This window comes from Sceloporus occidentalis, unplaced genomic scaffold (assembly GCF_023333645.1).
Source record: "Sceloporus occidentalis isolate IW3139 unplaced genomic scaffold, rSceOcc1.0.p SCAF_3, whole genome shotgun sequence".
NCBI lineage: Eukaryota > Metazoa > Chordata > Lepidosauria > Squamata > Phrynosomatidae > Sceloporus > Sceloporus occidentalis.
In genome coordinates this window covers 220,006,993-220,023,000 of record NW_028316983.1, presented here as the reverse complement: position 1 = coordinate 220,023,000, position 16,008 = coordinate 220,006,993, and the positions used below count along the sequence as shown (strand labels likewise).

The 16,008-nt window shown below is 46.9% G+C and overlaps 1 protein-coding gene across 2 annotated transcripts in view; it reads right to left on the bottom strand.

The window, feature by feature from the left end:
• Nucleotides 1-15,622, bottom strand: part of MTDH (metadherin) — a 37,305-nt gene extending 21,683 nt beyond the window's left edge. For both annotated transcript variants that reach the window (XM_089517684.1, XM_089517685.1), the window contains exon 1: nt 14,961-15,622. In XM_089517684.1, the coding sequence (XP_089373810.1) occupies nt 14,961-15,476 (516 nt within the window). In that variant the 5' untranslated portion in view covers nt 15,477-15,622. The remainder of the gene's footprint in view (nt 1-14,960) is intronic.
• Nucleotides 15,623-16,008: the final 386 nt, after the last annotated feature.

Genomic DNA, 16,008 nt, shown 5'->3' with positions numbered 1-16,008 from the left:
ATTATGTCCCACTGATTCGATGGAAAAGATTGAGGATTTTACTCAAGTCAGTGGGACACCTTACTTGGATTGTGACTTACACAAGTCAATTATGATTCAAGTTTCAGTAGATACTGGTATGTTCTAGCCCTAAAGCTGCTTCTACATGTTTCTTTAAATCCATAGATGGAACAAAGAGGGAGTCTGTAAGAACTATTCGGTCCCTAGCATTGGTCCCAGAGTCAAGGCTGCTGCTTATGAGTACGGCCACTTCTGCATAGCTTCTCTGGTATATCACCTGGGGTTCTTCCTCAGGCAGATTTGGCCATTAACACAGACTGGACTATTTCATTCATCACTGTGTGAAGCTGCCTTTGAAGAATGTTCAGAAACTAGCAAACTGCTGGACAGGCAGAATGCTAATGGGGCTTGTTATTTGGAGCACATTACTCTGGTGCCATGTGATCTGCATTATGTTTCCAAATCCAATTAAAAGTGAAAGTTACATCCTTCAAAGTACTATAAAGTTTGGACTCAGGGTGCTGGTCTGGAGAACCACCTACTCACTCCACAGAACTCACTCTTACATCACACTTATATTAGAGATCAAAATGCTGGGTAGATCAGATAAGCCCGTCATGATTGACACCTAAGCTCTGTCAGAGTTAATAGAACATTTAGGCAAGGGCTTTATTTAATAGGGTTGTCATATTCCAGCCCCTCATATCCAGACATCTAATTTGCATATTTTAAAATAACATTATACAGTTATTATAAGTACAGTCAGCCGTTCTTATACTCGGATTTGCCTTCCGCGGATTTGAGCATCTGCGGAGGACAAACCCGGAAGTTGTCCCCAATGGCGGCACGCATGCACACGCGCTGCCATTGGGGACAAAAGTCCCTGGCCTCCCCTCCCCTTTCCCTCCCTGCCTCCCTCTTTCCCACCCTCCCTCCCTTTCCCTACTTACCTTCTTTGTCGCTGCCGCCACCGCCTCCCACTCACTGCCACATCGGGAACACCGAGTGGTGGCGGTGGAGGCCAAGAGGCCTCCAGGCAGCCACCTGGCCCTTCTGCAATGGCGGCGAGGAGGCTGGAGCATGGCCTCCAGCACGGCCTTTGGCCTCCTCGCAGCTGCAGCTTCCGCAGAAGGGCCGGATGGCCACCAACACCACCCGGCCCTTTTGTGGAGGCAGCGGCAGCAGCTGCGAGGACGCCGAAGCCTGGCCTCCAGCACGGCCTCCTCGCAGCCGCAGCCTCTGCAGAAGGGCCGGGTGGTGTTGGTTGCCATCCGGCCCTTCTGCGGAGGCTGCAGCTGCGAGGAGGCTGAGCTGGAGGCCAGGCTTTGGCCTCCTCACGGCCGCTGCCTCTGCAAAAGAGCCGGATGGCCACCTGGCCCTTCTGCGGAGGCAGCGGCGAGGAAGTAGAGCTGCCGCCCGGCCTCCTCGGCCTCACCGCCGCTTCCACGAAAAGGCTGGGTGGTGCTGGATGCCAAAGGGCCTTCAGGCAGCCACCCAGCCCTTTTGCGGAGGTGGTGAGGAGGCCGGAAGGCCATGCTGGAGGCCAGGCTTTGGCCTCCTCGCCGCCACCGCGGAAGGACTGGGTGGCTGCCTGGAGGCCTCTTGGCCTCCACCACCACCACTCGGCCTTCCCGCTGTGGTGGCAACTGGGAGGCCGAGGTGGCAGCAGTGGTGGCGGCGACGAAGAAGGTAAGTAGGGAAAGGGAGGGAGGGAAAGAGGGAGGGAGGCAGGGGAGGAGGGAGGCAGGGAGGGAAAGGGGAGGGGAGGCCAGGGAATTTGTCCCCAATAGCGGTGCGCGTGCACATGCGCCGCCATTGGGGACAATGGGACTTGAGCATACGCGGATTTTGGTATACGCAGGGGGGGGTCCGGAATGGATCCCCCGCGTATACCAAGGGCCCACTGTATGCATATTATTAATTTGCATCCTAATTTTGCAAATTCAACACATTAATCATTGCACTTTTCCCACCATTTTGTTTCAACCTCAGTACTAGTACAACGCTAAGAGTCCTTTTTTTTTCTTCTTTTCCCCCTCTAGCTGGTGTGAAGAGATGGAGATTTCCAATCAGCCCCCCTCTGTATACACACCACAAACCAACAAACGTGTGTTAGATCTATCCTTTCCCTTCCTGGCTTAGTAACAGGAGTGGTAGGGAGGTCAGAGGGAGTGGTCATAATGCCACATCAAAACAAGGCAGAGCTCCATTATGCCTAAAGAAGGCAGTTACAAAACCATTGTTGATAAAGCCCTCCCTGGATCCTGCCATATTGGAAAACTACTGGCCAGTTTCCAACAGTCCAGTTTTTGGCAAGGTACAAGATTGTGTGCTAACCTGGAAGGACAAACCCAGAAGGTGGTGTAGCATCCTGTTCGATCCCCTGGCTGTTGACTTGTGGGGTCCTTCAGGGATCAATTCTGTCCCCATGCTATTACTCCTTTCCATTTCAATCCAGAGAAGCTATCTTGGATGTATAAACTGAAACTTAGTCTAAACAAGACAGCATGGCTCCCAATCAGCCAAAAGGCATACCAGGGAACAATGACTGAGCCAGTGCTGCATGACGTTATACTCCCCCTGAAGACATAGGGTTGCACCCTAAGGTGTGTTTCTGGATTCAACTCTGAGCCTGGAACCTCACGTTTCAACGGTGGCCAGGAGTACATCTCTACAATTGAGGCTTGCTGGTCAGCTGCACCCATTCCTTGACATCAGACCTGGCCATGGTGACAAATGTCTTAGTTACATCCTGTTTGTATTACTGTACAGTCGGCCCTTCTTATACACAGATTTTTTATACACGGATTCAAGCATACATGGTTTGAAAATATTCCAAAAAAGTATAAATTTACCTTGATTTTCCATTTTTTATAAGGGACACCATTTTGCTATGTCATTATAGTTAATGGGACTTGAGCATACACGGATTTTGTTATACACGGGGGATCTTGGAACCAAACCCCAGCGTATAACAAGGGTCCACTGTAATTACTACAACAGCTCCACTTGCCTATATTTTTCTGGGCACAATTCAAACCACTGGCTATAACCTAAAATGGCTCATCCCAGGCAATCTAAAAGACTGTATTTCCCATATGAGCTTGTACATGTTTTGAGGTCTTATGTGGATGCCCTTCTCTCTGTTCCACCATCTTCATAGATACATCTGGTAGGAACACATGAGAAGGCATTCTTGGTGGCTGCCTCCAGGATCAGGAACAGTCTAGACTGGTGCCCTTGTTGCACCAGGCAGGTTAAGATTTTCATTTCAGCAGGCCTTTAAGGACTGATTATTCAGTGGGTCAGGGTATTTCATAATGCATTGTATTGTCTGTATTTGTTGGTTTTCTGTTTAAATTCCATGCCTGCAATTGCTTTTAATTCTATTGGTAATTAAATCATATTTTAGCTTTTGTATGATATGAAATTTTTATTGTTATCTGTTTTAATTTTTGAGGTCTACCTTGTGTCTCAGACTGGAGAAAAGGTGGGATATAAATTATAATAAAAATTAAAATGTTTCAATAAAGAAACAAAAAAGAGAAAATAGCCAGTACTGAGCACAGATAACAGTGGTGATGAAGTATGTTTTCAAACACCACTGCTATAGAATGGCAATGGCAACGGCAAACCCTCTCTGAAAAAACTTGCCAAGAAAACCTTGTGATAGGTTCACTTTAGGGTCTCCATAAGTTGAAAGTGACAACAACAACAACAATTTTGTTAAATACTAAGCAGTTAACTTATGCCCAGATTTACTGAAATTAAAGATTCCTAATATTCCTCTCACATTCCTTGTAAACATAATAAGCTATGAATCCAAGGTTGTTCTCTTTTCAAATATAAGGTTCCTAAATTGGCAGTGTCATAAAATTAAGTTTATAACAGTAGTTTAATTTCATTTCAGCTTCTCACTTTACAACATGAGAGGCTGAAAATGGCCACTGTTGCAGAACATCTCCTGCTACAATTACATACAAATCTTGATTTAAATGGTGCAAAAAATCTAATCTTTAGGGGAAAAAATGCTGTACTCCCAAATGCCCTCAAACCCATTTTTCATGCCCAACACAAACAAGTTCTGTTATTTCTAGACTTGCTATGAAAGCTATCTTGACCTTCTGTTAAGATAACATAAAAAAAGATATTAAAAAGGAACATGATACAACCACTCTTTAACAACTTGTCTTTTTTCATCCACAAACTACTATATATGAGCATGAGTTCATGCACTAGAGTGTTATCACTGGGAGGAACCTGTATCACAATGTCACTATAGTAGCCTTGCCTACACTACTGCAAAAAGCAAAGACATTAGATAATATAGTGCTACATTTCAAACTAGTGTCATGCACAGTGAAAGTACAGAAAGAACTACAGTAATGTTTTTCAGGCAATCTGATGTGAGCAGGGTGATCAGATGTCATAACTGCAAAGAAAGACAACACACTGCAAAATGTAGGGCATTCCAGGAAAATGCAGGGCATTAGAAAATAAAAGCCACATATAAATAAAAATTAATTCTTCTAAGTCATGCTTAAAATGGAGGCCTTTTTGAAACTTCTCCTGGCCAGTGGAATGAAATGTATGACATGTCTGGGGAAAGGAAGAAGAGTGGTCACCCTGGATGCAAGGAACCAGAATTCCCCCACCTCTAATGTGCAAAGACTGGGTCCATAATTGTGCCTATTGCCTACAACCATTTCTTTAATTCTTGGATATAAAGGTATAGCCTTAATGCATATGAAACAAGGTCTTCAAATCTTATATTGGTCATCCTTTCCCTGCTCTCTAAAATTATTTTTTATCAGTACCTTAAATCGTCCTTTGCTGTAACACAGTACTTTTGAAACATAGGTAGAAGATTGGAAAAACTATGATACAGTTTTTTTAAAAAAAAAAGAAAGAATTTTGAATGACATTGTTGCAAAAATGACATTGTTTGCCTCCTCGCCGGACTCCGCAGCCAGAGCCGCGCCACTGCCGGGCGGCCTCCTCCCGGGGTGTCGGAGGTGCGCATCTGCGCACCGCCCCGGGAGTGCCGCCCACGGACTGAAGGGCCACCGTTGCGGGACTCTTTTTTTGGCTGCTTTGGCATTTGGCGGTAGCCGGGAGCGGGCCCTTTAAGACTCCTGGGGGGAAGACAGGGAGAGTGCTCGCCAGGTGAGAGCGGCGAGCTTAAAAGCCGGACGCCCGGACCTTCCTGCCACGCCCCCTTTGCCTCCTCGCCGGACTCCGCAGCCAGAGCCGCGCCTCTGCCGGGCGGCCTATGGACTGAAGGGCCACCGTTGCGGGACTCCGCAGTTGCGCAGCTGTGCAGTTTTTGCTGGGCTTGGGAGGTGGTGGGTTAGCCTAGAGCAGAGGATGCCTGTGGTGGCTAACCTCTGCCCTTTATATTGCTGGTGTAGGGTGGGGGGGAGGTCATGGATGCGGGGGATGCATGGGCTGGGGAGGAAGGGGATAACATCACCTTGAGCGGAGCTCCTATTGAGGTTGTGTGGGGCAGGGGGAGGTATGGCGGTGGGAGGAGGGACTTGCGTTCCAGGGGAAGGCGAGATCGATGCCTCATATCTATCTCCCCTTCCTGTCCCTCTCCCAACCCAAGGGACCTGAGGGTCACTCCAACCGTGCCACAAACCCTGTCGCTGCTCCTGTGCAACACCAGATCAATTAACAACAAGACCCACATCCTCCATGATCTACTGGAGGACCGAAGTTGTGATCTGGCTTGCATTACCGAGACCTGGCTTGGGCCTGAAGGTGATGCTGTGTGGGCTCAGGCCCTGCCTGCCAGGTTCTCGGTGAAGGACCAGCCCAGGTTAGGTGGGCGGGGTGTGTGTGTGTGTGGCCTTGATACATAGGAACACCGTGTCCCTCACCAGGAACCACATCCGACAGACGTCCTATATCGAATGTATTTACCTGACCCTAAAAGCTAGGGACAGTCTAGGGATTCTGTTGGTGTATCGGCCACCCCGTGCGCTAACGGACTCCCTTAACGAGCTGACACAGCTGGTCGCTGAACTGATGCTGGAGACGCCCAGGCTACTTGTCCTGGGCGACTTCAACATCTCCCTCACGGCCAGCTATGTTCCACCCGGTGCAGCTCGCGAATTCATGGATACCATGGCGGCCATGGGCCTGTCCTAGCTGATTCTGGGTCCTACGCATTGTGCGGGTAATACTCTCGATCTGGTCTTCTGTTCTGATGCGGAAAATCCGTGGGTGGAAATATCTAATATTTCCCCCCTGCCATGGACGGATCATTTCCTGGTTGAGGCGAAAGTCAAGGTCTCTACCCAGATCCCTCCCGGGGGTGGTGGACCTATTAGGATGGTCCACCCTCGAAGGCTAATGGAACCCAAAAGGTTCCAGGAAGCCCTAGAGGGACACATGGTTGGAAGTGACGGCGACTCTGTTGATGCCCTGACTGGTATTTGGAATACCGGTCTCTCGAGGGCTATACACAGTATCGCTCCTAAGGGCCCTCTCAGACCCGCTTCCAAACGTAAGCCCTGGTATACGGAAGATCTCCGGGCAAGGAAGCGGGAGCTGCGACGGCTAGAGTACCGTTGGCGGAAACACCTTCGCTTAGACGACAAGACTCTCCTAGCCCAACTGTTAGAGGACTATGGAGAGGCGATACGAGCAGCAAAAAATTCGTTCTATGGTGCTCGTATCGCGTCCGCGGAGTCGCGTCCAGCAGAGTTGTTCAGGGTGGTCAGGGAGCTAACTCAGCTCCCTCCCGCCCTGAACCAGAGCCTTGAACCTTCTAAGGCCTGCTGCGACCAATTTAACAACTTCTTCGCGGATAAAACTTCTCGGATAAGCGAAAGTCTTAACGCCGACATTCAGGCAGAACCTAGAGTAGAGGTATCCAGGACCTCCGTGGACTTTATTAAACTGGATCGGTTTGAGTTGGTGAGTACCGATGATGTGGACAAGATCCTCGGAAGTGTTCGGAAGACAACCTGCTCTCTCGATCCCTGTCCCTCGTGGCTAGCAGCCCAGGGGGTCCGGCTGTAACTTTATTGTTACGCCGGATTATTAATACATCTCTGAGGGAAGGGCAATTTCCATCCGATCTCAAATTGGCCATAGTAAAACCTTTATTGAAAAAGCCCTCCCTCGACCCCCTGGTGTATAACAATTATCGGCCAGTATCACTGCTGCCATTTTTGGGGAAGGTGATCGAGAGGGCGGTTGCAATCCAGCTTCAGGGGGTCTTGGATGAAACGGATTATCTGGACCCATTTCAAACTGGCTTTCGGGCGGGTTACGGGGTTGAGACGGCCATGGTCGCCTTGGTCGATGATCTCCGTCTGGGCATCGACAGGGGGAGCGTGTCCCTGTTGGTGCTCTTGGACATCTCAGCGGCTTTCGATACCATAGACCATGGTATCCTTCTGGGGCGCCTGGTAGAGGTGGGAATCGGGGGCACTGCGCTCCAGTGGTTCCGGTCCTACCTCTCCGGGAGGTCCCAGATGGTGCAGCTGGGAGACGTGTGCTCCGATGAGAGGGCCCTTAAAACTGGGGTCCCTCAAGGAGCCAGTCTGTCTCCCATGCTATTTAACATTTACATGAAACCACTGGGAGAGATCATCCGGAGACATGGGGCGCGGGGTTATCAGTACGCTGATGACACCCAAATAATTTTCTCTATGTCTCCGACTGATGCAGTGACTGAGGATGGCGTCTCTCCTCTCGTGGCCTGTCTGGAGTCAGTAATGGGCTGGATGAGGGAAAACCGACTCAAGCTGAATCCAGAGAAAACGGAGGTACTCGTGATAGGTTCCCCTGGTCCAGGAATGGCGGTGGTTCCACCTGTCCTGAACGGGGTCATGGTCCCTGTGAAGGACTCCGTGCGCAGTCTGGGGGTGCTTCTTGACTCGTCCCTTCGCCTGACTGCTCAGGTGAATGCGACGGTCAAGAGCACCTGTCATCAGCTTCGGCTTATTCGCCAGCTGCGCCCATACCTGGCCCAGAGGGACCTTGAAACTGTGGTACACGCCCTGGTAACCTCAAGACTGGATTTCTGCAATGTACTCTACATGGGGCAACCCTTATACCAAACCCGGAAGCTTCAAATGGTGCAGAATATGGCAGCCAGGCTGGTCACTGGTACGTCCAGGGCCAGCCATATAACACCGGTATTAAAAGATCTCCATTGGCTGCCCATTTGCTTCCGGGCGCAATATAAGGTGTTGGTGATGACCTATAAAGCCCTAAATGGCTTGGGCCCAGGATACCTGAAGGACCGCCTCTCCCCATACACTCCGCCCCGCACCCTCAGAATATCTGGGCAGCAATTACTTAGGGTTCCCGGGGCGAGATTGGTCTCCACTACCAGGAGGACATTTTCCATCGCCGCCCCGGCCCTTTGGAACACGCTGCCCATAGAGCTCCGCTCAGCTACCTCCCTGGCCCAATTCAGACGGGACCTAAAGACCTTTCTGTTCCGGACCGCATTCCCTAAATAAGGTCCTATAGGCCTCCTCCGCCGCACTGGCAACGGGACTGGCTAACCTGGGGCCTTTTGTTTTTATGTCTTCTGTCATTGTGGTATGTTTTTAATTGTTTATTATTGTATTTTAATTGCTGTAAACCGCCCTGATCTGATGGAAGGGCGGTATATAAATAAAAACTTTATTTATTATTTATTAGAGAGTGGGGAAGGCAAATGGATGGCTTTCCACAAAAGGAGCAGAAAAGAGCCAGAATGCATACTGTTCTTTTTTTAAAAAAATTAATCAACACAACCTTTAGCTACAAGTCTCTTATACTACAGAGATCTAAAAGGTAAGGTGATATGCTGTAGAAGGCAATAAATACTGTAATGAGAGATAACAACGGTGGAACCTCTCAGATACACTAGCAAAAGAGGTGGGACCATTTGTGAAATGAAGACAACACAAGCGAGGAGCACATTTAGACCATATTCTCTGCACCTCCAGACCACAGCCAAAGTCCACTAATAGTATAGCTTTACAAGGCGTGGCCTCTAACCACTTCAATGGGAATGGGCATCTCTCAGGCCATGTGTGTCACCCACACTACCACAGTGGAGCACAAAAAGCAAAATGTGTTTCATGGGTGGCTGAGATGGTGACATGTTTGACTTCTGATGGCTCAATGTATACAATCTTTGTTTTGTGCACACCATTATTAAAAATATTATATGACCTTAGGCAAGTCACACTCTCTTAGCTTCAGAGGAAGGCAATGGCAACCCCCCTCTGAAGAAACTTGCCAAGACAACCCAATGATAAGTCCGTTGCCGTAAGTTGGAAACAACTTGATGGCACAATAACAACAACATAAAATTACCTTCAAGCTATGCATATAATGTGTATACAAAACATGAATGAATGCTGTCTTTCGACTTGGGTCCCATCTCCCGATATATCTCATCATGTACATATGTGCAAATACTGGTATTTCAAAATGAAAAATGAATAATCCAAAATACTTCTAGTTTCAAGCATTTTGGATAAGAGCGACTTAGCCTGTATTAATCTTGTTAACAAGACACATGGGTTGACCATCACCTGTGTGCTTTCCTTCAAGTGGAATTTCTTCTCTCAAAATCCACTGAAAGCAAGGTACACAAATGCCCTGCATACTTAGTTTACAAGGCTATTTGTGCTTTTGCAACATTAGAATAACTGCACGCATTCCAGATAGCTTTTGGTTTAAGAATGAAGGCAGTCAAAGTTAGTTTTTTGACAGGGGGTAGTGATACCCTACTAGGTTCCTGCAGGTATATTTTAAAATTCCTGGAATAATTAGTTAACATTATTAATACCCTGCCTTCTATCTAAAATTGGAAGTGAAGGTGGCTTACCTTTTAAAACATGTATAATACAGTATAATTAAAATATTAAAAAGCCAAGTTTAAAATAGAATTAAATTACTCACATTAACTATAAAACATACAACTAAAAAGAATAAAAAACACAGTTCAATAAAACAATACAGCACCTTCTAAAGCCCTTGCTTTATAATTCTTCAGTTCTACAACTTATAATTTTTTTCAAGTGTTTGCCTGCAAACAGAACGATAACAAGAAGATTGCTCTAGCTTCCCTGTGAAGGACGTTCTAGAACCTAAGGGCAGTCACCAAAAGGGTCCTATCTCATGTCCCCACCATGCCTATAGAAGTGTTGGGACTGAGAGTAACCATTACTTGCTGTACCGTCAAACTGGTGAAGACAAGGAATAAAGGAATATTAGCCATTGTAACTTCAAATGTTAAAATATTATGAGCAGCAATGTTACTCTTAACATGTCTCTTCCAAGTTCTGTTTGTGAGCCAGCTCTCTTTCCAAATACTCATTTTGGTGACTCTAAAGTAGTTTACTTACCTGGAATTTAGTTCCACTAAATTCAGTGAGGTTCACTTTGAATGAACTGCATGTAAATTCCAAAATGTAAGAGCAGACAGCATAATTATTTCAGGAATCAATTAACGCCTCTTTTGTCCTCTTTCCTAGCTCTAGTATTAGGAACAGCAACACAAAGAATGTGATTATTTGGGTATCTTCAATGTCAGTAGCAACCTCTGCCTAGGCTAAGATGAAAAAAGGTTCTAGAAAGTCCTGCCTCCTCTTAAAGCAGCTCTGCAATCAACTCTTTACTGAAATATTATTAAAGCATCTTAGAAAATACAGAAAATTATTTTAGTTTAGGGTTTTAATGGTAAAAGCCTTTGATTATGTGGTTTCTGGGGAGCTTAAAAGCATAATGGAATGATTTCTCTGATATGTTGTCTCTAGTGGATTTTTCACATTTAGTCCCTTAGGAACGATGTCTTGCTGTTTGCATTTATTCAGAAAAATAATGTCCATCTGTACCTGAACGAGTTTCTTGAAGATATGGATGGACTTCCACTCCAATGAAATAATTTAGTGTCCCCCATGTGTGTTTAATGATAATCTTCAGAATTCTGGAAAACTGGATATGCTTCTGGGATGATGACAGGTAGCGAACATATGAAGGGCAGCAGGTTGGGGGAAAACAAATATAAAGCATGTTTAAATAACTGTGATTACCAGAAGCTGGGTAGGATTCAGGAAAGTAAGTGGCTGAAAGGTGTGGACTTGACAGATTCCATCTGGCCATCAAGATATAAAGGCGGTTATAAGAAGATACCCAAATTGCAAAACTTGCCTTTCAAAGGAATCTATTATTTCTTAGTGCTTTTGCTGCACTGAGTTTGAACTTTTCAACTTTCATTCAGACAATTACAGTTTCCATATATTGGTTTAATGAATCTAATATTGTATTTGGCTGTAAAGAAAATACTTGGGCTCATTTAAAACCCTGATCTCATTCAACTGGTTAAGATTTGCAAAGTCCATCCAAAAGAACACAAAGCTAAAAGCAAACAAGATATTTTGCTCAAGGTATAATATCATTTGTAACATTTCCGCAAACCTCAAATTGCTTAAAGTTTGACCTTCATTACTATTTTTCTTAAAGTTGTGCTCCAAGCTACAAAAAGGTAAACCATAAGTGCCACAACCAGTAACACAACATGCAAAAATCTGACCAATCTATCCTATAACCCTTTCACATGAGCCTTGGAAATATATTGTTATATGTCATGCAAGGGCCTTTAAAGTGTCGTTGTACCAGAAAACAGGATAATACCATCTGAGTTTGCCATAATTTAATTCATAACTATTCAGCTCTGCTTGTGGCATGGGCCATTAGGTACCACATATGGTCAAGGTCTTCTAGATATCCTTTATGCAACTTTACTTGTTATGACCTTTTGGAGAAAAAACAAGTAGGTGTCTTCCACGGTGTAGTTTGTTTGTATTACCTATATTCTATTTTAACAAGTATATACAATACAGCATTTTAAGCATTTGCAATTTTAAGTCCATTTTTAGATATTTAGCTTCTCTGAGTTTTGACAAGGAATAACTGAGGATAAATCTAATCAAATAAAAATGTACTACGAGTGCCTTATCTTCCAGCATAGCATTTGTCACACAACCTGAAAAACAGTTTGTACTAAGGCTTATAATTTTGAACACTGCCTGCAGAGTTTTACTGATGGTATTGTAAATAAATTATGGAGATCACCTTGATATTAGATCTTTTGGAAAGTTTTTTTTATATGCCTTGAATGAATTCTGAGTTTTCATATGTCACTCCTAAAGCCAAGGAATTTCTACTCAAGTGTTGTATTTTTGTGGGATGTTACTGTAAGGTTTTTTTTCAGTCAACATACTTTAACATTCATTCTACAAATACAAAATAATCACCATTGCCTGAATTCTTAAACCACATCATCCTGAGAGAAAACAACTCCACTCCATGAAATCTGTGTGGAAAAAATGCCTGAATTACTCAACTCAATTAATATTTAATCTGAAGAAAGTTGAACTGAACTGAACACAGCATATGTCAATATATAGCTAAGATTAACACCAGCAAAAATGTACTTGCACTAAGCATGCTAAAGTTAGAAAGTATGACCTTGGTGTCCTCCAAGGACCATTGCTTCATATGTTCAAATTGCTAAATAGGTAAGATCATGAAATCAACATGGGGATCCTTATTACTACATGTGCAGGTACGTTCAAAGAATTATACAAATAGTACTAAAGCAAAGCCTTGCATACTTTTTTGGACTACAGCTCCCAGAATCTGTTAGTGGGAATGGTAATGCTCAATAGGAGGATTCTAGGGAATGCAGTCCAAAGAATTAAGTTTGCTAAGCTCTGACAAAGCAGTTTTGTCAGACCATGGTAAATTTACTTTTTTGGACTGCATCCATGGGCATTCCCACTGACAGATTCTGGGAGTTATAGTCCAAAAAAGCAATGTTGCTGAGGTCTCATTTTAGCAAAATCAGAAGAAAGTACTCACAGAAGATTGCAGAGATTTTACTTGCTGCTGCAATCCATAATGTGGTGAAATGAGGGGGTGTGTAGTATAGTTTTTAGAAATGCTGAGTTAGCTCTAACTACAGCTCTTCCAAAGATATTTTTCTCCAACTGAGAGTACTTGTTGATAACTGCCCTCAAGTCAGCCCAGACTCATGGTGATTGTGTGGATGAGACATCTCCAAGATCCTTTATCCTCATCTTCTCTGCTCAGGTCCAGCAGGTTCAGCCCCATGACCTCCATGATTTGAGTCTAACCATCTGACACAGAGTATTCCTCTCTTTCTACTATCTTCTACCTTTCCTAGCATTATTGTCTTTTCTAATGATTCATACCTTCTCATGACATGACCAAAGTATGACAGTCTCAGTACGGCCAACACTGCTACCCCTGGATAATAGCCTCAGTTTAATCAGTTTCCAGGGAGTGTTCAGGTTTAATTTGCTGTAGGATCCATTTTTTTTTCCAGGCAGCCACAGTATCTGCAGCACTCTTCTCAGGCACTACATCTCCTATGATAGCCCTGTCTAAGCATCTGAAGGGATGTCATACTGAAAGTGGAGCAAGTTTGTTCTTTACAGCTCTGGAGAGTAGGACCTGGAGCAACGGATGTAAACTACAGGAAAAGAGATTCCACCTAAACATTAGTAGGAACTTCATGACACCAAGAGCTGTTTGATATCAGAACATGCTCCCTCAGAGAGTGGTGGGGTCTCCTTCTTTGTAGGTCTTTAAACAGAGGCTGGATGGCCATCTGTTGGAGGTGCTTTCTGAGTTCCTGCAAGGCACAATGGGGTTGGACTGGATGGCCCTTGTGGTCTCTTCCAATTCTATGATTCTGTGAGTTGGTTTTCTTCACATTAACTTGCTTCACTGTCAGCTTTCACATCCATACATGGTGATGCGGAATACAATGGCTTGAACTATCCATGGAAATAAATAATGGCCCTGAGTTAAAGATGCTAAAACCACTGAGCCCCTTGTCTTATGTCTTTCCTTCCTCTGTCAAACCCACCAACTATGAATCCCAAACTGCCTTCCCTTGGTGGTAGAATTCAAAGACATAGCTGTGTTAGTCTGGAAAATCAGTGTGCGCAAAACGAACTTGTAACACCTTTGAGACTAACTAAAAGAAAGAACCTATCATGAGCTTTCCTAGACTTGAGTCTTCTTCCTCAGATGCATGGAGGGTCCTTGGTAGCATGCATGAGCTTTCCCATACCTGAGTGTACTTCTTCAGATGGATGGAGTGGTGGATCCCCTGGTAGCACGAGCTTTTGTAGACCTGAGTCTACTTCCTCAATGGATGGAGTGGAGGGTCCCCTGGTAGAGTGAGCTTTCCTATACTTGAGTGTACTTCTTCAGATGGATGCAGTGATGGATCCCTTGGTAGCATGAGCTTTCCTAGAGTCTTCTTCCACAGATGCATGGAAGTGAGGGTCCCTGGTAGCATACACTTTCCTAAACCTGAGTCTATTTCATGAGAAGCATGGAGTGGTGGATCCCCTGACAGCACGAGCCTCCCTGACTTGGGTCTAATCCCTCAGATGCATGGAGGGGAGGGTTCCCTGGGAAGCACAACCAGTTCCTAGCCATGAGTCTCCTTCCTCAGATGCATGGAGAAACCCAGACTGAAGCAGAACTGAGGACGGAGCAGAGTCCTCCATGCATCTGAGGAAGCAGGCTGAGAAAGTAGGCATCTGAGGGAGCAGGCTCAAGCCTAGGAAAGCTCTCACCTCCTTTCTTCCAAAAGAGCTATAAACCTGTATTGGGAGTCCCTGTATGGCCCTGTTTTCTGCTGCTCCAGAGAACAGGACCCGGAACAATGGATGCAAGCTGCAGGAAAAAGAGAGTCCACCTAACATTAGGAGGGACTTCCTGAGAGTGAGGGCTGCTGGACGCTCCCTGGGCGATTGGGGGAGTCTCCTCCCTTGCAGTTTCCTAAAGAGAGGCTGGATGGAGAGTTCCTGCATGGCTGAAAGGGGTTGGGCTGGATGCCCTTGGGGCCTCTTCCAGCTCTATGCTTCCATCCCTTTGCCCCCATGGCTCCCACTCACCCGTCCCGTCTTCTCCTGCGCCTTCTTCTTGGCTCGCTTCTTCTGCTCCTCCGCCTTCAGCAAGAGCCCCGCCGTCCCTGTCCCGGGGGCCCCTTTATTCGGGGGGCCGCCCCTTGCCAGGCCCAGGCTGGTGGCCCTTGTCGCGGCTTCCTCCTCCTCCTCCTCCTCCTCCTCTTCTTCCTCCTCCTCGTCGTCCTCGTCCTCTTCCTCCCCGGCTGCCCTCTTGAGGCGCTTCCGCCGGAGACCCCCTCTTCCTCTTCCTCTTCCTCTTCCTCCTCCTCCTCCCTTGGCGCACCCCGCGGCCCAGAGAAGCCCCAGCAGGAGCAGCAGCGCCAGCAGCGACGAGGAGAGGAGCAGCAACCAGCTTGGCAGGCGATGAGGGTCCCATCCGGGCGGCAGCTCCAGGCCCAGCTCGGTGCGCAGCAGGCCCGCGCCGGACGACAGCACCTCCCTCAACCGGGCCGACACCGCCTCGGCCTGTTGGAACAGGGACTCCTGCCAGCCCGAGGCAGCCATGGCGCTCTTGGAGGGGCCGGCGACTCACGTCACGCCGAGGCCATCCTTCACCTAGGACTACTACTACCGTCAAAAAGAACCAAGGGGCGGCCCGGATCCGCCTCAGAGATGCGCCTCCCTCGGCTGCTCAAGGCCTAATGAGCGCAACGTCACCCCTCCGGCCGACGAGGGCCTAGTGCGCAGGCGCGTACGTGAGTGCGTGCTTACGTACGTACGTCGGGAGGGTCACGAGGCGCTCGTTTAGCCGTTGGTTGGGGAGGGAAAAAACGGCCGTTTCCGCGCGTGCGCAAACGGTTCGACGCGAGCTCCTCGGGAGGAGTCTGAGCCCCTCCTCCACCGCTGTGGTCTCTAATGTGGTCAGAGCGGAAGGGGGCGTGGTCAGAGGAGGAGCCGTTGGTGCACACGTCACTCCTGCCGTTTGACTGGCCGCCAAGCCGAGAGGGAAAGGAGGGAGGGAGGCTAGTGTAGGGAATCTCTACGTGGCAGTGATTTCCTCGGGGGCGGGGTGAAGTGGGTGGAGCCTCTCCTCTCC